Below are 27,851 nucleotides of genomic sequence, written 5' to 3'. Positions count from 1 at the left end.
GGACGCTGCTGTTTATGTCACTTCTGCGTCACTCGGTCTCGTAGGCCAGTCCGTGGGATGAATAAGCGGCATACCATTTAGATCGTCAACCACACAGCTAAACATGTTTGTCTCACCAAAAAATCAGAACGGCAGGCCATGTGTGTTCGTTAAAAAAGAACATGATTTATTTAAAACAGTTCTGTAACGTGAATAAGTCCCACACAAGAGAGATCAGTCACCAGATTTGAGATCCTTCAGTTTAAACAGAAGTTAGGGTCAGCAGGGCGGCTGTCTGGGTCCAGCCCTGTCTGACCTCTCCCATCTCAAACGGAGGTAGCTAAAGATTATCTGACAGATGGGAAATAAACTAGAAAGAGATTCAATGGTCAACATATTGATAAGATCTTCTGTTTATATATTACACATCTATAAACTTGATTTTCAATTTTGAGACAGTAATTATCAAACTATTATGTGCAATGCTATAAAAAGAGCAGGAAGAAAAACATACAACTAAAAATAAATAAAAATTCTGTGGTTCAGAAATCCAAAAAAATTATAAGTAGTAAAAAAATACTGCACCATGACTGAAAGTTACAATACATACTGTATATCATACAAAATCCATCGTAAAACAAGATCAGCAGAAGAACGGAGCAAATGGCCAAAAAGGAAAAGGAAGAAAACATCGTCCGTAATCAAAAATTCACAGTCAGTAATCCCATATTAAGATCTGTTACTTTGCAATCACACAAAAGCAACCAGCTGAGACTAATTTACAAAAGCCTGTTCACTATCTGATATTTCCAAACATGCACCCCAACCCTGATTCTGCAACCGCACACAAAGGACAGATTCCACCTCCCACCACAACACGAACTGATGCCACTGCACAATGAAATCACACTGCTAATGCTGGTCATTATAACCACATACATAATTTGGTCTCGATCTCCATCCATGTGCCCAATAAAGAGAGATGCAGACAGCTATCTCTGAGGTAAGTCAGCCACCGCTATGAATCTTAACCGTGTCACCTCACTAGGCGGGACTAGGGTGTCTCCTATCTAGAAACTGCAAGGTCTTTAGGGTAAGAACCCAAAGCTGGTAACCAGCTGGTACAAAATTGTCAAAACTGAGCAGTGCAGTAAACCTAGCAGTTTCATCCTTCTTGAAAGAGTTCAGAGAATTTCAAGTGAGACAAGTGTTAGAACTGTATCCAAAAGTATTCCCATATGATGGTGGAATGAACCATGGCACGTCTAAATGGATGTTGTGCACAGTTAAGCTGCAGTTCGGTTGTTCTGCAAGTGTTCATCATTGCTGTTGCGTTTGTCGAAGCGTTCAGTACAGATTCAGTACAATATCCCAAACTGAGTATTAAGTATGCTGTCAACATGTTACAAAAGCACAAAAGAAACTTTGTCACAAATTTTAAAAATGAGCTTGTGTTATACCTACAAATCGTATCTATGTGATTATGTTCTCCCAAGTAGTACACATTTGCTTGACATAAACCTTCAGTGGTTAACTTGTACCTTCTTGTAAATTTTAGCAATATAATAAGCTTCCAGTTCAGAAGTGTCAGTGTTTATCACAAGCAAATGCCTCTTATTTCTTCCCTTATATCTCACTCTAACATTCACACACAAACACAGACATTCACCTGAATGGGCACACACATACAACAGCACAGACAAACAAAAAAAAAAAAAGTGGTCCACATCCTATGTGTATTCTCAATACCCTTGGCTGAAGAGCTCCAATACAAATGCTTTCACAAGTGCCGGTCACGCCTTAGGTATGTCTTTTTACTTCTTTTTTTCTATACCTAGTCTATCAAACGTGCTTCCTGTTCTTCTGTTCTGGCTGGCTCTCCTTTCTTCAGAATCAAGATTGCAGCCTCGACCACAGGACCAAGCAGTCTGACACATACTAGCAGCTTTTGACAGCACCCACACCTCAAAGGAAAGTATTGGTCATTGAGAGAGGTTAAAAAAACATAATCCACACGTTTGCTCAGTATATTTCAAGGCTTCCTGCAACTATGGCGCCAAAAGGGTGGTGCCTCAGATGCAAACGCATGGACCCAGGGCAAGACATCATGATCACAAATGTATTTCACCCTTTAGCAAAAACATAAAAAGGGATATAAAATTAGATTTTTTTTCAAGTTAAGAGGCAGTCCTAGGCTGGCTGAAGGGGTATACACCCGACCCCAACCCCGCCTTCATGGCAGACCATGGGTGCCATAAATGTCCAACGGTTGGTCTCGGGGTCATACATTTCGACAGAATTAAGGTTGGACTGTCCATCGTACCCTCCCACAGCATAGAGATGGCCGCAGTTGGCCACCAGGGAAACGCGGCTGCGGCGCGTGTTCATAGGCACTAGGTGGCTCCACTGATCAGCCACAGAGCTGTAAACTTCGGCACCACTCAGGAAGCCAGAGCCGTCGTAGCCTCCAGCGATGTATAGCTGACTGCCCAGAGATGCAGCGCCATGCCGACAGCGCTTGTTCATCATGGGAGCCACTGGGTGCCAGAGGGCAGTGTGCTGGTTATAGTACTCCACCTAGTGGATGGAAAAAGTGAATGAAACTTGAAAGTTGTAGAGGTGAGCGCTGAGCAGTTATCTCAGATAGACTTGTTTATGTTGTTCCTGACACTTTATGACAAGCTGTTATTTGACAACACTGCACTGATAAAAACATCATTAAGCTCGAATTTTGCCCAAACAGTCCACATGTTTTTAGGTATGGGTCCAGTCCTGATCCTGAGGATCTACCACGCTGGAGAGTTCAGATTCAACACATCTGGATCTAATTCAGATGTCCCTAAAGGCCCTCATTACCTGGATCAAGTGTGTTAGATTAGGGTTAGAGCTAAACTCTGCAGGGTGGGGGTTCAAAAGAACCTGTTTTTTTTTAAACTGTAATAACTTAATGAAGTTAAAAAAAGGCATATTAAAAAGTGTTTAAATACTACTGAATCTCAACTAAACTTAAAGCAACAGTTTGGTGAAGTAAAACTAAAAGTACACCATCTACCGCTTATCCCAAATGTAGTCGAGCTGGAGCCACACGGCCCATGTAGCCTCTAAATAATGGATTTTCATAACCCTTCAGTTAATGCTGTGCAAACTGCACACCTAAATCATCACACACTTGCCTCAAACTGTTTAATATATTAGGATTAAAATGGATTTCATATGAGATCAGGTAAAGATCTGAGACTGCAGGGGGAGAATGGCTAAATGATCTATGTTGACACAAAAGGTTAAAATGAAGGTGTGGTTGCAATAATGAATGGGTTTCGTTACATTTGGAGTGAAAACAACAGTTTAAGAAAGATATAAATGCCTTCCTTGGTGGATCCTGTAATTTGTCAAAAATGTTATTAAAATCTTGTCAATTATTACTTTAAGTCAGCAAATTCCTGTAACAACTCAGAATAGGGCCCTGGTGGCCTGCAGATCTTTAGTAGTGAAAATGAATCCGTATTTGTAGGTCAATCAGTTATATTAACAAAAAGAATTTTAAAACAACAAAATTTCTACACACTTAAAAAAGATGGCTCTTCAAGAGTTCTTCAATATAGAATGATGAATACTCAAATAATGCTTTGCATGATTAAAATGTTCTTTGCATTGATGGAGAATGTGCAATAGATGGTTCTATATAGCACACAAAAGGATTTTTTCCCTTTTTTTAGTTTAACACTAATAATAGAAGAACCATTTTGGTGCAGTATAGAACCCTTTTGTAAAAAAGTTCTTTATAAAACCATCTACAGCACATTCTCCATCAATTTGAAGAAACATTTAATGATGCAAATTACTCTAATCATGCAGGGCTCTTTGAGTGTTCATGGTTTTACATACAACCATTTTTTCTTTACTAAAGAACCCTTGAAAACCATTTTTAAGAGAGCTTTCTGATTAATGCCTAAAGCATCTGTATAAATACTAACCCCCTATATATTTGTGATGGTGGCTTTACTTAGAGCAAAGTGTTCCATCTTTCTGTGAGGTATAGAGCATCAAAATCATGATCAATGTTGATTTTATTTATAATAATGGCATTATATGCAAGGGATCTTACGTTCAGCAGTCCCAGTACTAGATCAAAGGTGCTGTCACTGCAAGTAGTTTGATATTAATTCTAATGTTAGAATAGACTTTGTGGTTTTCTTTAATTTTATTTGTTTAACTGTGCAAAGCGAGACACCCATTCGCCCCTCTGTGAGGACTCTGCTGCTGGAGTCAAGGGCATGTTAACTTTTGCTACTCTTACTACTCTTTCCTAAAGTCTGGATGTCAACTTGGCACAAAGGAAGTTACTGACACTAGTGACAGAGAAAGAGGAATAGCTAAGCAAAAGAAAAGCTCATGATCTACTATACTGATACTGACTTGTTACTTGATCGGCTGACTTAAGTTAAATGTGTTTGAGGTGATAAATTAGGCACAGAATTCAAACACTGCTAAGCTTCCATTACCTGTTAGCTACCTTAGCCTCATAGCTCCAGTGCAAAAGTAAAGACAAACTTCACACAAAAAACATGCCTTGGCTTTGGAAAAAGGGGAAACTATACTATACTAAACTACTATATTTTACTCTTTTAAAACTTAAAAGTCCTCTCTAACAACATTTGCACAATAATTGTGAAGAAAGAACCATCTTTAGAAATCTGCTTTACTGATGAGGCCTCTCACTCACCGTGTTAAAAATCTGTAGACCATCATGTCCACCTGAAACGAATATCCTTCCTTCAAATACTGTCACACCTGCTGCACTTCGACTTGCACTCATCTCTGTTACTATCGTCCATCTGGCCAGAGAGATCACACGCACATATGCAGAAGGTCAAATTACATTTCACTGCTGTGACAGCTGACCACAATTATCAATAAAGTTAGCTTTGCAGGCGGCTACCAAAAATAACAAAATGGCCATAATTTAAAAGGTATATGTTAAGAAAACTTTACCTACCTGTCAGTTTCTGGAGAATAACACTCTACTGAACTGAGCGAAGACTTGCCATCGTAACCACCACAAACATATATGTGTCCATCGACTACGACTGTTCCCATTGCACTTCGGGGAGAGAAAGGGGAAAGCACACTTTGAGCAATTCATGTTTTACATTTAGACATTTTCATTCTAAAACTCTGTAACAGTGATTTGGCTAAATCCTATGACGCAGTGCTTTTATGTGCAGCAACAATTGCAGTATTTATCTCAAATCACACCTCACGTATCCCCTTCATAAAAACAAGTTACAGATTTTACATGCCTCTATTTAATTCTTCCTCAATAGATGCCTTGCAGATGGACAACAATTTAAAGCGGGGAGCATATTACAGCCATAATGCTGCCAGACAACCCAATGACCATTTATCTTCACTGCTGAATACTACAGTGTTTACCCACAAGTACCTTAAAGAGCCCCTCTCCTGCATCTTTCTTGTGTTTAATTTTTTTTTCTCTTGAGGACCACTTATGTTTGTATGGCCTTTATGTATCAAAAATGATCATAATTCATTTTTAAATCATCCTTTTTGAACGTTCTTTGTTCCCTTTAATTAAATAGGCTGTTTTTGTTAGTGTGGAGATAAATTAGCTCTGTTCTGACTGGCTGTCCTGTATGAGTCTCAGTCAAAAAGCACTCAGAGCTGAAATTCTGCCTAGAACTTTATTATGTGTGAGCTAAACTGCTATAGACTGAATAGGTGGATTGATGTAAATGAGTTGGGTCTAATGACATCAAAGTAGCAATGAATTTAAAATGTGCTGTTTTTGCAGCATGGCTTTCATATCTGGACTGTATGGATTGGGGAGTAAATGGTATGTTTTAAAACTTTGAGAATTTTTACATATTAATTCAAACTCAAATACAAAGTGCATGTTTAAAATAGGCTTTTCAATCCTATAAACACATCAACAACACAAAAGTTGTGAAAACTGTGTAGCAACAGTGTGTATAACTAAAGTTAAACACTAGCAGTCTCACCTGCGCTGGCTATTCATGCTGGCTACCTTGGTCCATGTGTCTGTTTCTGGGTTGTAGACTTCAACTGTGCTGAGCCGAGATGTGCCGTCGTATCCTCCAATGGCATAAAGCAGTCCATTTACCACAGCCACACCCACACGACTCCGTGCTGTGCTCATGGGCTGACAGCGCTCCCAGCAGTTACCAATCGGGTCAAACACTTCCACAACATTTAATGAGTCACCTGGATATGATATACGTCAGTCAGAAAAAGCTTTTCATAACTCAAGTTTGAAAACATATTATCAAAACTAGAAAGGACAAAGTCACTATGGAGGTTTTTCAGATTAGGTTGAGGCCTTTTGCAAGCTCTGCAGCCTCTAGGTATTAAGTACACTCATCACAGACAAATTAAATGGGAATTCCACAGATTTTTAAAAATATCTGTAAATTCAAATCATTAAAATGTGAACAATGTAATTCAGAGTGATTTGGTGTGACTCTGGTTTCTTTACAGTGGATAATAAGAACCAGAGGTCACAATGTCTAGAACACAAATGTAGCCATTTTATTTATTACTCAAAACAATCAGAACCTACAGACAACTGATTTCTTTATGGAAAGCTAATGCTGGTAAAAGGCGGTAAATCTGAAAAAATGTTTTCATTGGTTACTTTTTTGATTTACAACACTCTACATGTACATCCCTACAATAGACTGGCAACCTGTCCAGGGTTTCCTGCCTTGCTTCCAATGACTTCTGGGATAGGCTCCAGCTACCCAGAAGGATAAGTGGCTTAGAAAATGTATATGTGTATCTGTGCTCATGTACCCTTCCATTATGAATGTTTTTTTTTTTTTAAAAATACACTGTAGGACAAAACCTTCTCAAAACCATCAGGCATCAAACGGCCTACGGTAATAACTTTCTCAGAGACAATGCTTCAGATGTCTGGTTCCTACCACCACCACTGTGAACATAATTCACTCTAGAACGGTGTATGTCACGTTAACCTACTCTGAATGAATGTAATTTAAATCTTATAGACCTCATTATGCAGAAATGTTGCTAAAACACTCCTTAAAATAACAATGCATGTACTAAGCTTTTGCTACAATGCAATAAGGTGATTCAACACTTAAACTCTTTTGTAGGCCTAAGCTTAGGCCTGGGAAACCAGATGAAATGCAGAGATTATGTAGCAGGAGAAGCGTAGAAGAAGCGGAAGAACCTGCACTGTTGAGGCCTCCGACAGCATAGATTAAACCCGCGATGGATGTGCAGCACCTTTGCCGCGTCTTGAAGGCAGGCAGGTGTGGCCGACGCTCTGGCATTAAGTGGTAATCCTTTGCCTCGTCTACTAGATCTCTGTTTGAAGAGACACATAAGACAAATTTGAACTACATGCAACATGTTTCACAAACTGAAGTAACAGCTATTCCAGTATTCCTAATTCTGGACAAAAATTTTATGTTACTCATATTCATAAGTGTTTCTAGTGGTCTTATCACTGTAAGTACTCGGAGACAGACCTGCATTTGTGGCAGCAGCGCACGAGCTCGTCCTGCTGGACTCGGTCAGCCAGGAACTGCGGTCGGCACAGGGGCAGTCTAGTCTTTGAGAGCAGCTCCGGCAGGCAGGACTCTCGCTCCTCCCTCTGATGTCGTACCCACGCAAGGATGGCCTCAAAAACCTGTGGATAACAAATATGCACAGCCATGTAAAACAGGGGGTGCACTTGGTCACGTAAAAGGATGGTGGGAATCTCTAGACACCTCACAATTTGAATCTATTTCAACTATTCTCAATGCATTTCTATTTTTGATTTCTATAGCCTACATTATGATTACTTTAAGACATTAAGAAGTACAGTTGGCTTAGATTTACTTTCCATTTTATTTTTAGCAAAGGTTTTTTTAAAAAACGTTAACCATTTTAATTAAAATCTTTCATTTAAATAATATGTTAAATACAATAAAAACTGACAAACTAAACATTTTTTCAACTCTCATTCTTCAATTATTGTGTGCTAATAGCGCTCCTCTGCTGGAGACTGATACATCAGTACTTTATGTCTTAATAAGAATACAACTACTGCGAAATTGTATATAAAAGTATAACTTTGAACTCTTACTGGACACTATGTATTTTCAGATATTGTTTTCAGCAACCTGAGCATTTTGGGAGCACCAATCAGTGATAAATCTTATACTGCAAATATGCATTTACACTCACTGTTTCAGAATTTCTGCCTCAAGATTTGACATTCAGTTTTGAAAAAAATCAAGCATTCTTGAAATATATTTTATTAAAACTTCATTCTTGATGTTATTCAGTTCTCAGTTATTGTAGAATCTTCTACAGCTCTATTTGTCATTTTGAGTACAACTAAAACATCTCAGGTTTACAGCTTCCTTCTAATTATCTGAAACATGTGACAATACAGCAGCATAGATCCTTACAAAAATAAAAAAAAGGAACTCACACCACAGTTTTGACAGAACTGGCTGCTTCTTTCTTTTAGGATAGATTTTAAAGTTATGTTACTAGTTGTTAAAGCTCTATATGACTATAAAGCACCTGCATACTTCACAGAATATCTGTCTGTTCTAACACATGGTCTGAGATCTACAGGAGTGACCTGCAAATACCTTCTGTAAAATACAGAAAACTGGAGAGGCCTCTTTGTTATTATATAACTCCACCTTTTATTAGACATTGCAGGTGGGAAACTCATAAAAATGTAAAATCACGATACTTTAAGACATTTTTACGACACACAATATGTTGCAATATACATTTTTTGACATCTGCCAAGTTATAACAGACGAAGTGGTGCTACATTTAAAAATGTACTATCAAAAATTCTGAATACAGTGATTTCTATATTCACATTTCATATATTGTACTGCAGGCAACCAATAAAACAGGAGTACTTGTGCTCTCTTTTGTGATGAAACATGCAATAAAATATTTTGCAATTACTTTTGTTGAAGATATCCACAATATGCTCAAAAAACACACATTGTAATTGATCACAATAATGATAAACACTGTCATACTGCCCTGGCCTATCAGACAGTCAAGCTCAGTACACACTTTTAAGTGTGTATCTATAATTCAGTTATTTTTTAACCTATAATTCAGTTTTTACTTAAATTTTGACCTCTCTTTTCAACCTGATGTATTTCACTGCATTTAAATTGAATATTCTTAATTTTAAATTATGTATTTTTCCTCATATTTGTTACTAAATAGAAATGATAACAGAAGAACTCAACTTTAATTTCCTCTATTACTGTTAAACTATCATCTGTCTGAAAAGCACTTTGAGCTGCCACCAGTATGAAAAGTGTTCTGCAAATAAATCTGTTATTAAATAAGTAAAGCTATCAAGGTGCACAGAACTATGATATTTCAATTCATTTTCCAAATTTTTGTCTGATACTTCATGTGCTCAAGACTGACCACATCATAAAGGACTATTTGAGCAAGAGGAAGATGTTTTCAAACAGACAGCAGGGCAGAAAATACTAATACTGCTGTTTAAGCAATAACGTGTATTCTATTACAAACACACAGGCAACAAACATCTATTTACTCTGAATGTATGTTCAACATAGATATATTTAACTCTGACAGACCTGTTCCTCAGCTTTGACATTGAGTTCATCACAGCCCACCAGCTCCAGCACCTCCTCCGGCCGTAAACTCAGAAACTCTTCCGATACGGACACCTCCACAAAGTGCTGGTGCACAAAGCTGTTGGCTGCATCATACAGGCCTGTGCACATCATGGTCTCTGCAAACTGGCGCACACCCAGGCAGTTCTTTGGATGCAATCTGGAATTGCAGCAGAAGAAGCAGATACATTTGTAAGAGAACATGACTGAGACGATGCATATGCTGCCAGTGCTGTGTTTGGCAGCAGCTTTGGCTGTGTAGGTGAAAGAGCGAATACCTCTCTTGAAGGAAAGTGCAGCAGGCGTCCTTGACATTCTGCAGCTGCAGGAAACTGGCTCCGATCAGGAGTGCCTGAACGTTCTGCTGGTCTATAGCTATGTGTCCATTATATGCGAAATTGATGAGAGCCTCAAGTGCACTTTAAGGGGACATAAAGCAAACAGCAGAACTGACAGGTCAGCATAAGCATATCAGTACATTGCATTTTTAAGTAGGTTTTGACCAGGACAGGACTTGACTGTTAAAGTGACTGGTCAAAAACATATTACAGACAAGCCAGTGTTTATATTAATAACATGCAAACAAAACGTAACTTAGAAAGCCAATCAACAGCCTAACAAGCAAACAAGCAAACAAGCATGCCTACTGGCTCAAGGATGCTAAGACCAATAACTAAGATACTGAAATTTGGTACAGAATGATTTTGATACTCTGTTATATTAAAGTAATTTGGTCAGTACCATAAAGCAGCTTTAGGCAACATATAAAGTATATACTGTAAGAATGTATTGTAAGCTTCAAATGTCAGTGTTCAAGCTAAACAGTAAGAGTAAACCACTGTTAATTTGGTGCCGGGTAGATGCTACTTAAAATTTGTACATTTATCACTGAAATACAATGCACATGTTCATGACTATATGACAAAACGTTTGTGGAAAAAACTGAGTAGTACAGGTATTATTTAATGTTAGTGTGCTACGAGAGCACCTTCAAAGTTTTTGTGCATCCGTGTTTACTCAGGACAATTTTAAATATTTTCTCATAACTTTCTTACAGCATTCAAATACTGCTTGTTTAAAAATGTGGGAGCTTGAACAGAAGCAACAGTTAAAATGCTCATTCCTAAGGATTCCAAACTTTGCTACTTGCAGTGCCGTTAAGATATTGGGCTATTCTCTCTGTGCACAAGGTGTTAACACTATTATTGCTAAAAATAATTTCTGAACAATAGCCAACCCTTGTGTTTAAGAGACAAATAAAACAAGCCATAGACTGAAAACAGATTTGCAATAGTGAATCCTCAGGGCTTAAAAATAGTTTAGAAAATCAACCCTTATTAGCTTTAAGATGGTTACCTGGGATCCATGCCTTGCATGACGATTTCATCTTGTTTGCACTCTACCATGTCGTTGGTGAACATGGCGTGAAAGTAAGGAATGGAAGCAGCCAGAACTATCCGGTGGGCACTAAACTTGTGCTCTCCCACCTACAATACACACACAAACACACACACACACAGCAGAATAAGCATTTCTCAACCCAAGAAATATCACTGCTAGTAAACATATAATGGATTTACATTAACAATGACTAAAAACACTAAACAGAAATCAGTTGTAAACCAATCTAAATGCCCCTGGTTCTGTGTAGAGAAAAATAATTTAATGAAATAAAGCCATTTTTAGAAATCGAAAGTGTGCTGTCAGCAGGCCAGTTCTAATATATCTGCATTTCCAAAACTCAATTCGACATCCAGCATGGCTATTTATAGCTTACAGGATCAACAACATTTTATATTATATTTTGTTATTATTCAAATTCAGAACTAAATAAGTTGTATATTGTTGCTGTCCCAAAAAAGTATCTCCATTTTTTAGAGTTTTATTTTTCTTATTTTCATTTGAACACAGCAATTTTTACATTTTATGAACATTTCATGATAATTGGGCCAATAGAAATGCTCCAAAATAGCTTGAAATAAAATCTCTTTACATTAAGTTACACGCAAAGTAAAGAACGTTTTTTTTGGGTGATGTTTGTTTTTCTATGGATAGCGATCATACAGTATAAGAATATGTTTTCTCATTGGGTGAGGAGGGTGGGGTTAGTGTAACCTTCTGGTAGGTTCAATGCCCTCACAAGCCACACATTGAGCAGCCCTGCTTTATAAAATTTGCAGATGAGTGAAGAACCTAATTCCATGTTTTGTTTTTTTTTTCCCCCCAAAATGTCTGCACAATGTAATTGTTAAGATGTAAACAAAGGTCATTCAGAGTAGTTTGGTGTGAAATGCTCTGCACTAGAGAAACTCGCTGAGACAGAACTGTTCATAGTGGTGGTGACAGGAAACAAACGTGTTTAAGGCCTCTAAAAGCTCCCTCACAGAAAGCTGTTATGCAGAATAGTTGCCTGAATGCATTACTTGAAGTACTTGCAGGGCACTGTACACCAAAATAGTCCTTAAATAATTATTTATAACAAACTGTTTTACCATTACATACAAACTCAGAACACATGTGTAGATTCACTAGATGTGTGTTGTATACTTTGTGACCCCCTGATTCCTGTCACCACAGAGTCTATTAGCTGAAAGAATAGCCCTTTCAATTTGAACTATATGTCAGTTCAAACAATAAGGGCCATTCCAGCAGCATGTCTAGAATTCTTGATATGTGCCTTGAAACTCTGCTGATGGTCAGAGATTAAATTTGACCAATAAAAATGAGTCAAAGAATGAAAACCTTCTTCCTTCATAAAACCAAATCATAAACAGAATGCTGCAGAGAGCTGTCAGACAGAGGGAAGCACAGAGGCCCTGACAAAACAACTTTTTGACCAGTAATGCTATTGATATCAGTGATATGCTGTGATAGGTAGACCTCAACTATGAGACAAAATGAGGAAAAAAAAAAAAATCAGAAAATCACACTGTCTGATTTTTAAAGTATTTATTGCAAATAATGGTGGAAAATAAGTATTTGGTCAATAAGAAAAGTTAATCTCAATACTTTGTTATATATCCTTTGTTGGCAATGACAGAGGTCAAACGTTTTCTGTAAGTCTTTACAAGGTTGGCACACACGGCTGCTGGTATGTTGGCCCATTCCTCCATGCAGATCTCCTCTAGAGCAATGATGTTTTGGGGCTGTCGGCGGGCAACACGGACTTTCAACTCCCTCCAAAGGTTTTCTATGGGGTTGAGATCTGGAGACTGGCTAGGCCACTCCAGGACCTTGGAATGCTTCTTACGAAGCCACTCCTTTGTTGCCCTGGCTGTGTGCTTGGGATCATTGTCATGCTGAAAGACCCAGCCACGTTTCATCTTCAATGCCCTTGCTGATGGAAGGAGGTTTGCACTCAAAATCTCACAATACGTGGCCCCATTCATTCTTTCATGTACACGGACCAGTTGTCCTGGTTCCTTTGCAGAGAAACAGCCCCAAAGCATGATGTTGCCACCCCCACGCTTCACATTTGGTATGGTGTTCTTTGGACGCAACTCAGCATTCACTCTCCTCCAAACACAACGAGTTGTGTTTGTAACAAACAGTTCTACTTTGGTTTCATCTGACCATATGACATTCTCCCAATACTCTTCCGGAACATCCAAATGCTCTCTAGCAAACTTCAGGCGCGCCCGGATATGTACTGGCTTAAGCAGGGGGACACGTCTGGCACAGCAAGATCTGAGTCCCTGGCGGCGTAGTGTGTTACTGACAGTAGCGTTTGTAACGTTGGTCCCAGCTTTCTGCAGGTCATTCACTAGGTCCCCCCCGTTTGGTTCTCAGATTTCTGCTCACCGTTCTTGTGATCATTTTGACCCCACGGGCTGAGATCTTGCGTGGAGCCCCTGATCGAGGGAGATTAGCAGTGGTCTTGTAGGTCTTCCGTTTTCTGATTATTGCTCCCACAGTAGATTTCTTCATACCAGCTGCTTGCCTATTGCAGATTCAGTCTTCCCAGCCTGGTGCAGGTCTACAATCTTGTTTCTGGTGTCCTTCGACAGCTCTTTGGTCTTCACCATAGTGGAGTTTGGAGTGTGACTGTTTGAGGTTGTGGGCAGGTGTATTTTATACAGATAACGAGGTCAAACAGGTGCCATTAATGCAGGTAATGAGTGGAGGACAGAGGACACTCTTAAAGAGGAAGTTACAGGTCTGTGACAGCCAGAAATATTGCTTGTTTGTAGGTGACCAAATACTTATCTTCCACCAATATTTGCAAATACATTCTTTAAAAATCTCTCATAGTTGAGGTCTACCTATGATGTCAATTACAGGCCTCTCTCATCTTTTTAAGTGGGAGAACTTGCACAATTGGTGACTGACTAAATACTTTTTCCCCCACCGTATGTGGGGGAAGCTTAATTTTAGTCACTGGAGTAGCAAGGACAAGCAGGTAGTGTGCTGGTCAGGTGAGACATGGAATGAATCACCCACTCACTCGGTCCACAAAAGAGGCTTTTAATGGAACACTAAAGACACAGGTGTTGGAGACAAGAGCGGAAAGAAGAGGGCAGCCTTAAGGGCGTAATCTGACAGTCATAATGCTGCTTAACATGGGAAGAAACAGCAACAGTTCTGTCGAGTCATGGGGATATGAGCGAATCTGAACAAACTGGGCAATTAAAAGCACCTGCATCTGGTTTTACATATCCAAATAATCAGTGGTTGGCATGAACAAATGACTGACTATTCATTGTGAGCCAGCGAGCACAAAAAATAAACAAGTATCTCAAAGGCAAGCTTCGCCCATTTTCTGTCATTTTAAATATCAGTCAGTAGATGGTGGCGAAGATATTTTTGGAGCTGTATTTTTGCTTCATAAGACAAACAAGTCAGTACATTGGGGCAATCCTACACCACATTCACACACACAGTAAGAAAGAAGAAAAGGAAGTATGAGGCTGCATGGCACCATCAAGTGAGGTAGATGGAAATGAACTACATATAATTTACAAACTCAAGACAAAGTAAATGACATACTGAAGTAATTTGGTCATTACCACACAAGTATTAATACCCAGCCCTATTTGTGATATTAGACGTTGAAAAACAAATTCCGAAAGTGTTCTTGTAATTTCCCAGATTGAAATTATGCTTAACCATAGACAAAAAGGTTTTTCAACTGTAAATCATTGTTGATATTACCATTTACTCTTGGGCTAAAAGTCAAATGGCTCCCTATTCCATTTAAAGTACACTAGGTTATGAAATAATGCATTTCACACATAAATAAGTGCACTTAAAGTCTGTTAGAGAGCGAATTGGGATTCACCCCATGAACCCGTGTTGTGGAAACCAGTTCATCAAACACCATCACTGTATTTCTCCTGTAATATATCTGTACAGAACGCTACTGTTGCTCAAAAATAAGGAATAAGACTGATATTTGACTGGCATCTTGATTCTACAATGGGGTTGATCACAATAACACTGGGAAGGGTGGCGAGTGACATTTCTGGTCAACACTCAGCGCGACCTGACAGCTCAGGAGAGCAACCGGTGAAGAGCTCTAGTCCGTCAGAAACACTTTGCCAAAACTAATGTACGGCGATAAAGTCCACTTCTGCTCTTGAACGCTATATTAAACATACAAAGCTACCCACCAGCGTACAAATAGGTTAACGTTACTACAAGAGAGTGTTACTAGCTGTGGATGCTAATACAGGTCGGTCTAGTGCACAGCAGGGTGAGTAACGCTCAACTGACCCCAAACATGCTGAATGTCGCACAAGTGAGCGTTTCTCTTCGTCGTTTTTATGTTTGTACATTTCGAAGGTGTGAACGTACAACGCTGACAGGGTTTTTTTTAGCCCACCAGCCGTCCCTTCACTCCGGTCTTTCCCATGCTGACTGACCACCGCAGCTCTGCTAGCTTAGCCTAGCTTAGCCTAGCCGGCAGGTCGGCGAGCGGCTATTAAAGCGTTATTAGAAAATCTCCGGTACCTTCAGCGTGACATCGCAGAGTTTCCCCTGTCGCCGGATCTCCTCCATGACTGAATATCCACGCGCTGGTAAATCGTGGACGGAAAAATGCATTAAATCCTCCAGCTCCTCGAATATCATGTCACCCATCGTCATTGAAGGGGAAGGGAAAGTTGACTACGGCAACGCGAAGAGGAAGACTGAGCTTCGCGGGACGCCGTAGAGAGAGTAATAACAACAAAAACCCACCCGGCTAAACTAGAGAGACTTTTTCCAAATTAAAACAAACTTCGAAATCTGTTTCATTTGATCGCGTCGACGCAAAAGACTCACAGTATCACTCTTAAACTCTTATAGGTGGAAGATTTAGGTCTCTGAACTCTTTGTTACGGCACAGCCCCTTTCCGCTGTGCTACAGTGAATCTGGATTAACATTGCAGGGATTAGACTATATTCCTCAGCAGAGGGATTATTAGGAGCTTTTAGAGAAGGATAAAAGCTTTTCCCCACATCAGCACATCTGAATGTGAAACTATAACCTAGACAGAAGCCTATATGGAAACATAACAGAGAAAGAGAATAGACAAATACAGAATGTATAAACTCCGGACTAATACCGCAACGGCTCTAAAGGGGAGTTCCACCGAATAATAAAAAAGATGACTATCCAAACGAGCTCTGAATCTACCTGAACACCCACGTGAGTTTTTGCACGTGATGTTGATCATTTTAAAATAGTAGTAAAAAAATAGTAGTTTAAAAAAAGTTCTTTGAGGACTTTTCCACCCACGGCTGTTCCCAATGTATTATCTGTTCCAAAACTAAACCTTACCTTAAACTAGTACAAATCAATGTCTCAGGCATCAGTAAGCACATTCATGACAATTTAATCTAAAAATCTATTTAATCTGTGAGATCTGGTTCCTATCGCCATCACTGTGAACAAATCTGACTTTATAAGAATAATAAGAATAATAATAAGAATAATAATAGTAATAATTTTCTCTACAAATTGAGCATTTCACACCAAACTACTCTGTATGACTGTTTACATCTTATATAAAGATGTACAATCTAAATGTAAAATCAGTGGAATTCCCCTTTATTCTCCATCACAGTTATTTGGGTAGTGTTTGCATTATTTTTATTTTTCTCCACTATCCGCACATCTGAATGTAAAAGTGTAACCTACGAAGTCCAATAGAAAGGATGAAAAAGGAAAAAAACACACAGTCCCTTTTTTAAGCCAGTGTAAACAGAAACTGTAATGCTTTTTCTGTGAACAGAAGACATTCCAGAGGCAGGCAAAAGTGATTTTGATCCCAAAGTAATTAAGATGTCGGTTTTGAGATGAAATTGATTTTAACTACATTATTTGCATCTGAAACTATTTAGCAAGGGTTTAAAAGGATGTTGGTCGAGGATTGTCAATGATTAAAAGGTTTGTCTTCAATATCAGCATAACTGATTATAAACCAATAGTCTAAAAAGGCCAATGTGGAAGAGTACAAAAAGAGCAAGAAATAATCCTTCAGTCTGTATTTAACTCTTGTTCACTGCAGTGATGCTTCTATCATAACAGAAAATGAGTAAGCCCATTACAGAGATCCTGTTCAACCATTTGGACACTTTTTCAAGGTTATGAAGTCATATGCAAAACTTTGGGCAGCCCAGTCAAATAAGGCCATGCTTTGTTGATTTCCATCCATCTATTTTCTAAGCCGCTTCTCTGTCAGGGTGGCAGGGGGGTGCTGGAGCCTATCCCAGCAGTCTTCGGGCGGAAGGCAGGATACACCCTGGACAGGTCGCCAGTCCATCGCAGGGAAGACAGACAGACACTCACATATAGGGGCAATTTAGCACATCCAATTGGCCTGACTGCATGTCTTTGGACTGTGGGAGGAAACCCACGCAGACATGGGGAGAACATGCAAACTCCACATAGAGAGGACCCTGGTCGCCCAGGCCCTCCTCGCTGTGAGGCGACAGTGCTACCCACCTAGCCACTGTGCTGCCCGCTTTGTTGATTTTAGTTACACATTCTCTAGTTACACATTCTCTAGTTACACATTCTCTACAGAGACCAAACTTCAATATGTCATCTCTCAGCAAATTTTAGTGCTAAGTTTAATATAGTACAAATTTTTGTACAGGTTCTACATGTTTTCCACAATATTTTAAATTATGTACATTTGTAAAAACAAAAACTGTGCCTTAAAATGTACAGAAGTGTTTTCTCTGTAGATGATGTGTAACTTACTTTCACTTAGAAAATCAACAATTTGAAAAGAGTTGCATAAAGTACTGTAAAATATATTTAGTTTAGAATTTCCATGTGAATTTGATATTTGATGCATTGTTACTATTGGCGTGCGACCCTGAGGGAGAAGCAGCTTAGAAAATGTGTGTGTGTGTGTGTGTGTGTGTGTGTGTGTGTTACTAGGGGTGCTAAATTTTGATGTAAGGAGATTGGGCAAATATTAATGGGACATTCTATTCATTGCAAGTAAAAAGCTGTAACAAGGAAGTGGCTGTCTCCTGACTCTGAATTGTGTGTTGTCAATGCATGCTTTTAAATGTCTCTCATTGAAAAAATACAATACAAAAAGAAGATCAACAGAACATATCGTTTGACCAGGGCACCCACTTTTTTGCATGCAAATGTAAATGAAAGGATTATATTTTACTTTGGTTTAATATTTGTAATGGTTGTAGGTTTACAAAAAGGCACCCTATATCCATTTCCCAACTGATATTCAAGTTACAGAAGTGTCTATTATTGTCTTAATGTCCTTTCTAATGGGCTAGGAGTTGACCTTACCATCTTTGTTAGACTAAGTGGCTGGCTTTCAAACTGTGTAAAGTGCCAAACCAACTAGAAATACTATTTTGTAAAGCTGCCTTCTGTTTCTTCTGAGGAAATGAAAGCACTGGTAGAATCTCAGTGTGGGTGCACTAAACTAGACTTCTGTCTGTATGTATGACTTCTTAGAGACAGTACACAGAGAACTGCAGAGAGTGAACAGTAAATATTCAGTGACAAATCAAATTTACATAGTTTCCCCTTGACCCCAACTGTCAGTCAGCCAAGACATGCTTGTGCTCGATGTTTACTTGTTTAGTTTTTGTACTGGAGCAGTAAAGTAAGAAGTGAAGGAGATGAAATTGAACCAATAAACATTGTGCAAACTACATGCCTAAATAACCATACACTGGCCTCAAGTTTAAACTCAGGCTTCAAAATGTCCTATACTACTGTTTGAGCTGTTTCACTGTTTACAGTGTAAGACAGCACATGAAGAAGAAGTAAATGGTTTGAGTTAGCTGACACAGTCATTAGTATGCAGTGTGAATAGAGAGGGTAAGTAACACATCCCTGAGAGCCCCTGTATTACCTCTTTGAATATCAGATATATGCAACTCTCTAAATTCCCCAGATACTGTCTCAGTATCTGATTTTGCAGTCCATCCCCTGCCCTTTCTGTATTTTTGAAAATAGCATGTTAGGGGTGGATCACAAGTATATGTGTGTGTAAAGTCTGTGTGATATCCAGTCATTACCTATATAGAGATATGTACCATATATATATATATATATATATATATATATATATATATATATATATATATATATATATATAGAGAGAGAGAGAGAGAGAGAGAGAGAGAGAGAGCGAGAGAGCAAGACAGTGAGGAGTAAGGGGACATCAGTATTAGCCATTATAATGTAGCCCTATACAAAACATGGACAACAATCAACACTGGTTAAAGATTGCAGAAAACAGCAAACGACGAGCAGACTTGTGGTGAGACTTTTAAAGTGTGGCTAAAGTACTGCAGGCTGAATATGTGAATATTTTAAAATGAGTAAACTTTTGTGACATCACAAAGGCAATCAATTCAAAACAGGCTGTATTTTTGTCTTAGCTTCTGTACATGGTCTGTATAGACTGAAGAGTGACTGGTAAGTTATGGTATTTGAAACTTTTATAGCAGTCCCAGCTGTCCACGAACAAGAATAGACGTTAATATCTGGTTGGATGTTGGTCATGACATTGGGTGACCAAAATTCAATATCAAAACAGTGTCTAATTCCAACATCATATTGACATAGATTACTGACAGCAGATGACGTTGATATTTGGTTGGTTTCAAGTTGTGACATTAAGTAACCAAAAAATGCATGTAGTCATCAGGCATGGTGACCAAAACCCAACATCTATTTAACATCATAATCTTAATGTCAATTCAATGTGACATTCTGTCATTAGATGCTGATATTTTGTTGGTTCATGGTGTCAGGTAACCTAAATCCAACGTCGTCACATGACAACACCATACTGAGGTAGAACGCTGACACATAGTCATGAGGTATGGTGACCAAATCCCAATGTCTATTTAACATCATATTGACATAGAATATTGACATGTACTCCTCATGGTATATTTTTTTTTCTAATGAGAGAACTTGGTTAGTTCTATACTACATCAAATTTTATTTAAAAAAACAAGCTTTCACCAAACAGGCATCTTTGACTCAAGCATAACACTTATCTAACATGTTGATCCTTGTACACTTAATGTATTGCTGCAATTTTTTCCTGTGAAGATTCAAATGAGGTACGATAAACATTGATGTGTCAGGTTTACATAGACGGCTGATGGGTGCAGTCTCCAGTTTGAGTCGCTAGTCTCCAGTTTTAATCTAGCCATGATCCAATTTCCAGCACTATAACACAAATATGTTGCTCAATTCCTCTAACACAGATATTACATATGTATAAATATCACTATGCTTGTAAAATGTGTTGGTATTAAGGTGGTCAGTTGCTTTGATTTTGGAATGTTAAAAGTGGTTATAATTTATTATATTCAATACAGTATGCGCAGATTTTTGGCCAAAGAAAAACTAACAAAAAAACATATGTATTAACCTAAAGGTTCTTCAGTCACATGTTTAAGTTTATTGTATTTTTAGAAATAATTATGTGTAACCAGGGATGCATGGAGGCATGATGCAAGTGTGAGTTTCTTTAATTTGAATCCAGGTTTGAGGTAGCAAGCATAGCAGATATCCAAACTAAATAATAAGAAACAAACTTATCAAGAAAATACATGAAACAATAGAACACAATGTACAGCAGGGACATTGAGAAATATACTAAACAGAATAAGACACAGCTGGAAGTAATAATGAGAGGGCAGGTCTACAGACTAGAGAGAGGTGAGACAGATAATCTGTGGGCAGGACAGGGGAGGAGACAGAAACCAAAACAACAAGAGCACATGGCTAGACACACAAGGTAAGGTAATCAAAAACAGTCACAAACAGAAACCAAGCAAGGATCCTGAATCCATCCTGAATCCTACTGAAATATTCTACTTGAATTGTGCTGAAAAAAATTGAGATTGATGTCTTAAATAATTTCCTAAAGAATCATACACTATACGTCCAAAAGATTGTGGACACCCCTTCTATAAGTTAATTCAGCTGTATTAAGGTGCACTGAGTGCTGACACAGGAGTTCACATCTTGTATTTTCTCCACAGAAATGTGTTGACAATAGAAGAGGATGCCAAGGTCACCATGCCTATTGCCAAGCATAGACTAGAGAGGTATGAAGCCCCCAGCACTGAGCTGCGGAGCAATAGAACAGCATCCTCTATAGTTATGGAGGACCAACCAGTACCTTTGGGATGAGTTGGAGTAGCTTTTGTAATCCAGAACTAATCATCCAACATAAATTCCTCCTGCTGCTGAATGCAATCAAATGCTCAAAGCAATGTTCCTGTAATTAGTGTAAAGCCTTCCCTGAAGAGTAATTACAATTGCTGCAGCAATACTCTTGATTTTGGAAGAAACATTGAATGATTTTGGCCTACATGGTGCCTAATAGTGCATATGCCTGTTTTATCACACAGGTGTTTATAGGCCTGGAAGGATCATCTCACAAGAAGCTGAAGTACAGGAACAAACCTGTTAAATCTGACCATGATGTGTCCAAGAGTGTCAGCCAGGGACAATCAGAAATTCTTAAAGGAGGGACATGATGCAGACCCCCAGTCATGACAAGCCTTATGTCTAACTTAAGTTGTGAATAAGCAGAGTTCTTATCTTTCCTCTGAATAGGCAGTCAGTTGCAGAATTATCCAAATGTACCTGTCACTGACTCTATTCAGAAAGACTGACTTTCCCAGGACATTGCCTGCTTCATATCTTTAATTAAAGAAATTCACCCCTTAGAAGTTGTAACTAATGTCTGCAGGTCTTGGAACATGTTATATTTAATTATGCTCTACGTGTTTTTTGTCATTGGTTGTTTGTACTCTCCAAATAAAGGCTAATTTCATCTTCTCTGGTTACCTCCTCACCTCTGGGGCTATAAAACAGACTGGTTCTGCCCCAGCAATGTTTTATCTGTAACTACAGCCTGATTCGCCTGACCCTGTGAAGTCTGACAAGCAAGTGAATATTTCAACAATGTGATGAATTGCATGTATCTTCTGTCCAACATTAAATTATGGTGCAAAGTCTCTGTGAGATATTTCACAAAGAAGAGCCCTATCGCTCCTCCTATTGGATGGTCTTCACTTTTGGCTTATTATCTTACTTAGCAAAATTTCCACCTGGTGTTTTAACAACGGGGACAGAAAATTATGTTGTTCTTTTCATACAAAACAAGATAAGCTTACAAAGATATTGTTTTTCAATGGAATTTCACTGCCTTTGTTTTTTATTTCAGAGCCATGAGCAGGAACTACATCTCGAAGTACAATGAGCTCCGCAAGGGTGACTACCTGTGTTCCAACAACAAGGAGTACAAAGCAGTCTTTCAGGTAAATGTTCTTGCTAGCCTCACTAAATGGGTTTAAAACTTACCCAGATGTTCCTTTCATTTGCGTGATTGTTGGGGAATGTTCTCTTATATTACTACTGTTTGAGAATGTTCCTTCATCAGTTTGCACTGTTCTTGAACCTTCTCCATTCATACTGGTTTATTTAGTTAATAAGTTCTTATTCTTGAACACTATAAAGTGAGCTGCCAGCTTTAGAATTTGTGTGGAGCATTAGAGGGTGTGTGTTTGAGAATGTTGTGTAAATTCTAGGCTTAATTCTCCTGCCGTTGTTGCAGGAAGATGGTAACTTTGTCATCTATGGCTGGAAGCCAGTGTGGTCATCTGACACAGGCGTGAAAGATGCCCACTGCCTGTGCATGCAGGACACCTGCAACCTGGTCATGTATAGGAAGGACGACAAGGCTGTGTGGCACACCAACACTCTGTACCTGCGCAATGACAGCATCCTGGTCATTGAGAAGGATGGAGAGGAGGTGTGGAACTCGGCCCTGTCCAGGGGGCAGAAGTGAAGGGACTGATGCTCCTTTGGGCAGCCAGTGTGGCTGATTGATCCACATACCCTCTGACCCTGCTGTGATTTTGATATTTCCCAATAAAGCTCTAGTAGATTAGACTGCTTTTGTCCATGTTCTGTGGTATGTTGTTGGCAAAAGAGAATACAAAGTGATGTAGTCCATTGATTACAATTATGAAAATAACATGGTACATTAACCTATATAAGAATAACTATGATATAACAGTACAGTGAAGCCAACTATGAGAATAATTTGTATGGTATAAAAGTCTATCTATAAATATAACATGGGGGTTTATTAGTCCACCTATAAATATATATATGGTGGTATATCAGTACATTATTTATGACTTATTTATTTATTTACATTATTACAGACTTTTTTCCATACAAAGCATATACAATGATTTATAACACCATATGTAAAATCAGTTGAGGCACCTTTAGGGTCTTTCTAGGCCTTGGATGAATCAAGTTTTTTCACTAATCGTCACTGGGACGAGTACGTCATAGAATGATAACACCATTCATTTACTCTATTTCCCACTTAGAAATGTAATTATACTGTATTTGCAATGTAATGCAAATGTATAGTGTTCTATTTCAAGTACATTTGTTTACTCCTGACATTTTAGTCACCAACATTTAGTTACTCATTGCTTTTTGTGTAATTTCTTTGCCTTTGTTGGTGACAGCATCTGTATTGCTTTCCGATTGGTCACAACGCTGACCTTTGAGGTCTTATCATTACATTTTACACTAACGGTGCACCAAAAAGAGAAAAAAAATAGCACCCAACACAATCACTCAGTTCTTAAGTACATTATATGAACAAAAGTATTAGGACAAAGCTCTTAATCACTGAATTCAGATGTTTCATTTAGCCCCATTGCCACAGGTGTATAAAATCAAGCACCCAGCCATGCAGTCTACCTTGAGAAACATTTTTGAAAGAATGGTTAGTTCTAAAAAGCTCATTGAATTTGAGTGTGATGCTGTAATAGGATGCCACTGTTGCAACTAGTCAGTTTGTGAAATCTGAGATATTCCAAGATGAATTGTGAGTGGAGTCGCCAAGTGCTGAGACACATAGTGTATAAAAGTCACCAACGCTCTGCTGACACAATAACCAAGAGTTCCAAACGTACTCTGGCATTAACATTAGCACAATAATTGTGGACCACGAGCTTCATGACATGGATTTCCATGGCCGAGCAGCTGAATATAAGCCTTACATCACCAAGCACAATGCCAAGCGTCAGATGAAGTAGCATAAAGCACTCTGCAACTGGATTTAAATATATTCTGTGGAGTGACGAGACCCACTTCTCTAGCTGGCAGTCTGATTGAAGAGTCTGGGTTTGGCAAATGCCAGGAGAATGTTACCTGCCTGACTGCATTGTGCCAACTGTAAAGTTTGGTGGAGGAGGGACAACGTTATGGGGTTGTTTTACAGGGGTTGGCCAAGACCCTTAATGCTTCAGCATATACATTACATATACAGTACATTTTGGACAATTGTATGCTTCCAACTTTTTGGGAACAGTTTGGGGAACGCTGGTTTCTGCTCCAGCATGACTCTGCCCAAGTGCACAAAGCAAGGTCCATAAAGTCATGGCTGGGTGAGTCTGGTGTGGAAGATCTCGATTGGTTCAACACAGAGCTCTGACCTCAGCCTATCAAACACCTTTCGGATGAACTAGAAATCACAAATGCTCTTCTGGATGAACGTGCAAAAACTGCCACAAACTCACTCCAAAATCCTACAGAAAGCATTCTCAGAAGAGTGAAAGCTGTTGTAGTAGCAAAAGGGGGTCCAACTCGATATTAATGCCTATGGATTTAGAATGGGATTCATAACAGCCCCTGTAAGTCTAATGTGTAGGTGTTTCAGTACTTTTGTCCACATAGTGTAGTTTTTTGATCTGCTAGTTTTTTACTCCTACACAAGTTTTTTTTTTTGAAAGATACTTTTACTCAAGTTATTATCTCACAGAAGTAACAACTATGGGCAATAGCTGGCTGCTATACCGTGTCCTATAAAATACACTAGTAAATCATTTTGAATGTTTTCTGTAAGAGGTCACTGAATGGCACTGCTTTCATCTCTGTATTCTGCCAAGCTAAAGTTATAACAGATATACAAAAATAGAGTTATACTAAGATAGATTCACAAAAAGGCATTCAGATAGGGCTACGGAACCAGGCTGTGAAATGGCAGTAAAACTGTCTACTCAGATAAAGGAGCTTAAAGCAATTGTACCCTAATCAACATGATCTAATATACACATGAAAGTGTCTTAAATTCCAGTGAAATTGAAAGCGCACACCTCTGGTCTCATGCAGCCCTGATTCCTTTTAGGCATGAAAGAGACCTTCAGTGCCCACACCAGTCTCCTCCTCTGATCATCAGCTATAAATCAGGTTGCAAGTGTCAGAGCATCATTTCAGAGCTACAGCCTCATCCATCTGATCCACTGAAGGCCCAGTCCAACCTGTGAGTACTTATTCTTGCAGATGTATTTTCATCTTTTGCCTTTTTCTGTTCTGTCTGGTTGGGCGCAATAGTGTTGTTTATGATTTAAGAAGTTATATAGTCACCCTCTCTTTTCATTAATGGCACTTTGAGCCTTCTTTTCATGTTCTTTCATTTTGTATGATGCTATGTTAAATATGAAAGTGCTCATTTTTGTACAATGGCACACTGCAGTAAAGCTACTGTTATTTTTTAATTCTCTTCCAGTACCATGAGCTCAAACTACATGTCCAAATATGATGAGCTCCGCAAGGGAGACTAACTGTGGTCCAACAACAGAGAGTGGAAGGCTGTTTTCCAGGCAAGATTCTACTTTAGTATTTAAACAAATAATGAGAGAGACAGAGAGAGAGAGACAGAAAGAGAGAGAGAGAAAGAGAGACATTGGCACTTTGATGCTATGGCTCTAGTAGTGGCACAGATAAAGATTACACAATGCCTTTTTTCAATTTTTGATGCATTGAATTTTTTGTATAATGTCAGAAAAAAAGTACTGTACAGGTGCATTGAGTTACAAACATTCAAAATGTACTCTCCAAGGTACAGCAATGGTCTTAAAGGTCATTTTTCATGACTATATGATCAAGATGAAACAGGTTTATAGATGTAAAAAGTAATTCAGGGTGGATTGATGTGAAACACCCCAGTCACCCTTACCATTCAGAATTGTTCACAGTGGTGGAAAAAGGAACCAGACATCCGTTTAACCCCAGTGACAGTTTAGCAGCTGATTTTGGATGATATCAGCTCAATATTTCTTCATTTAAAAAACTACTAAACTTGAAAATTAGTTATTTTAATTGAATCACTTTAGATGAGTATCCAAATGTAAGCTATCATGCTCAAACTTCTCAAACACTCTATTAGCTCACATGAAGAAATGCAGCGAACAACATCACATCACACACTGCTAGCGTGCACTATTTCATGCTAGATTTGTTACAAGACTGGACGGAATTCATTATTTTTTAAACACATTTGGAAAAAAAAAACATAAAAGCTAAAGGCTGCACAATCCTCATTTCATGTTTCTTTTTTTCCAATGTGTCAAATTCAGCAAATGAACAGTGATTGTAAAGAATGTTTTAATTATTGTCACTTAGAAAATCGACAAAATTTGGCCAGGCACACCCATATGATATATATTTGCATATGACGGCAATTAATTGTATAACCAGAATAATACTATACATAAATATAGCATCTATGTGTGTATTGATAGATTAACATATTGATGTATGATAACTATTCAGATGCTTTGACAACATTGTAACTTCATAGAATTCCAATTAAGCATACAAACATCATCTACTCACAACAGTAAAAACAACTTTTCTCATTTTTCCATATCCCTGTGCTCCAGGAGGACGGCAACTTTGCCATCTATGGCTGGAGACAGGTGTGGTCCTCCGACACTGGTGGCATGAGGGATGCCCACCGCCTGTGCATGCAGGATGACTGCAACCTTTTCATATACAAGAGGGACAACAAGGTGCTGTGGCAGACAAAGAGCCAGGTGTCTGGGGCCTTCAAGGTGTGCCATCTGTACCTGCGCAATGACGGCAACCTGGTCATTGAGAGAGACGGAGAGGAGGTGTGGAACTCAGCCCAGTCTAAAGGTTACAAGTAAAGAGATCAAATAGATGGGCTGCGGAGAGATCAACCTCACAGTAACCCTGCACTGTTCAATTCAAAGAGTCATACAGATCATTCAATAAAGTCTACTGCATGCTCTTAATAAGCTCCCGGTGTTCCTTCATGTACACAAATTGCGGTTTTATGTATTACACAGCACTAATATGACCTTAATGTGAATCTTCAAGTAGAAGTGTGAAATGATATATTGCAGAGAAACTTATAGACTTTGATTTATTTCAGGTGAAGGTAGGAAGAGCCAGGGGTTACGATGCACATATAGCCAGAAATATGTGTATCGATATCCAAAATAATCAGTAAACCTGCATGTGTCTTCTGAGTTTTTATATGTATATGTATATATGTGTTGACGATGGTAAAATAGTGATAGATCTAAACAAATATGTCTTCTTTAAGTTACATTTTGCCTTGTAATGTCCTGCATGTACTAATCTGCCATTAATGTACTTAAAAATGGGTTTATTGCCAAAAGGTTATCTCAAAACAATAATAAAATAATGTCTTAGGCATCAGGTAAGTATTTGCAACCATTTGTGTAATAACTTTGCAGTAGGGAGCATTTAGAGTTGATAAAAACATAAGACGACTGGTTCCTATCACCACAGCTGTAAAGACATCATAGCCAGTAACTACATCTACAAGGAAATTTGAAAAATGTATGGAATTCCCCTCTAATGGGTGACTTTTAAAGGGGCCATAT

At 38.6% G+C, this 27,851-nt stretch overlaps 3 protein-coding genes across 9 annotated transcripts; 2 read left to right on the top strand and 1 right to left on the bottom strand.

The window, feature by feature from the left end:
* Positions 1-143: 143 nt before the first annotated feature.
* klhl18 (kelch-like family member 18) lies at positions 144-15,830 on the bottom strand. The gene is made up of 10 exons (XM_017686029.2): positions 15,609-15,830; positions 11,016-11,146; positions 9,938-10,078; positions 9,621-9,819; positions 7,509-7,669; positions 7,208-7,344; positions 5,997-6,219; positions 4,976-5,080; positions 4,703-4,814; positions 144-2,556 (listed from the first exon to the last, which is right to left on the bottom strand). Exons 1-10 carry the CDS (start codon positions 15,741-15,743, stop codon positions 2,170-2,172), a joined length of 1,731 nt encoding a protein of 576 aa, XP_017541518.1. The 5' UTR covers positions 15,744-15,830; the 3' UTR covers positions 144-2,169.
* LOC108413496 (mannose-specific lectin-like) lies at positions 13,780-23,058 on the top strand. 7 transcript variants are annotated; one of them, XM_017686031.2, is made up of 5 exons: positions 16,021-16,287; positions 19,515-19,551; positions 21,138-21,203; positions 22,331-22,424; positions 22,721-23,058. In XM_017686031.2, the coding sequence occupies exons 3-5, from the start codon at positions 21,175-21,177 to the stop codon at positions 22,952-22,954; spliced, it is 357 nt and encodes a 118-aa protein (XP_017541520.1). In that variant the 5' UTR covers positions 16,021-16,287; positions 19,515-19,551; positions 21,138-21,174; the 3' UTR covers positions 22,955-23,058. The 7 variants fall into 7 exon arrangements, with proteins under 7 accessions (XP_017541524.1, XP_017541523.1, XP_017541525.1 ...); XM_017686030.2 differs by lacking the exon at positions 19,515-19,551; XM_017686035.2 differs by lacking the exons at positions 16,021-16,287; positions 19,515-19,551; positions 21,138-21,203 and adding an exon at positions 13,780-13,815.
* A 2,648-nt stretch (positions 23,059-25,706) lies between these two features.
* LOC108413497 (mannose-specific lectin-like) lies at positions 25,707-27,187 on the top strand. The gene is given in 2 exon segments (XM_017686037.1): positions 25,707-25,796; positions 26,859-27,187. Coding segments are annotated over 2 exon segments (357 nt in total). The 3' UTR covers positions 27,126-27,187.
* The last annotated feature ends 664 nt before the right edge of the window (positions 27,188-27,851 follow it).

Source organism: Pygocentrus nattereri, chromosome 2 (assembly GCF_015220715.1).
Source record: "Pygocentrus nattereri isolate fPygNat1 chromosome 2, fPygNat1.pri, whole genome shotgun sequence".
In the NCBI taxonomy this organism is placed as follows: Eukaryota; Metazoa; Chordata; class Actinopteri; order Characiformes; family Serrasalmidae; genus Pygocentrus; species Pygocentrus nattereri.
Note: the sequence above shows the minus strand (reverse complement) of the source record. Positions and strands in the feature narration are given on the sequence as shown.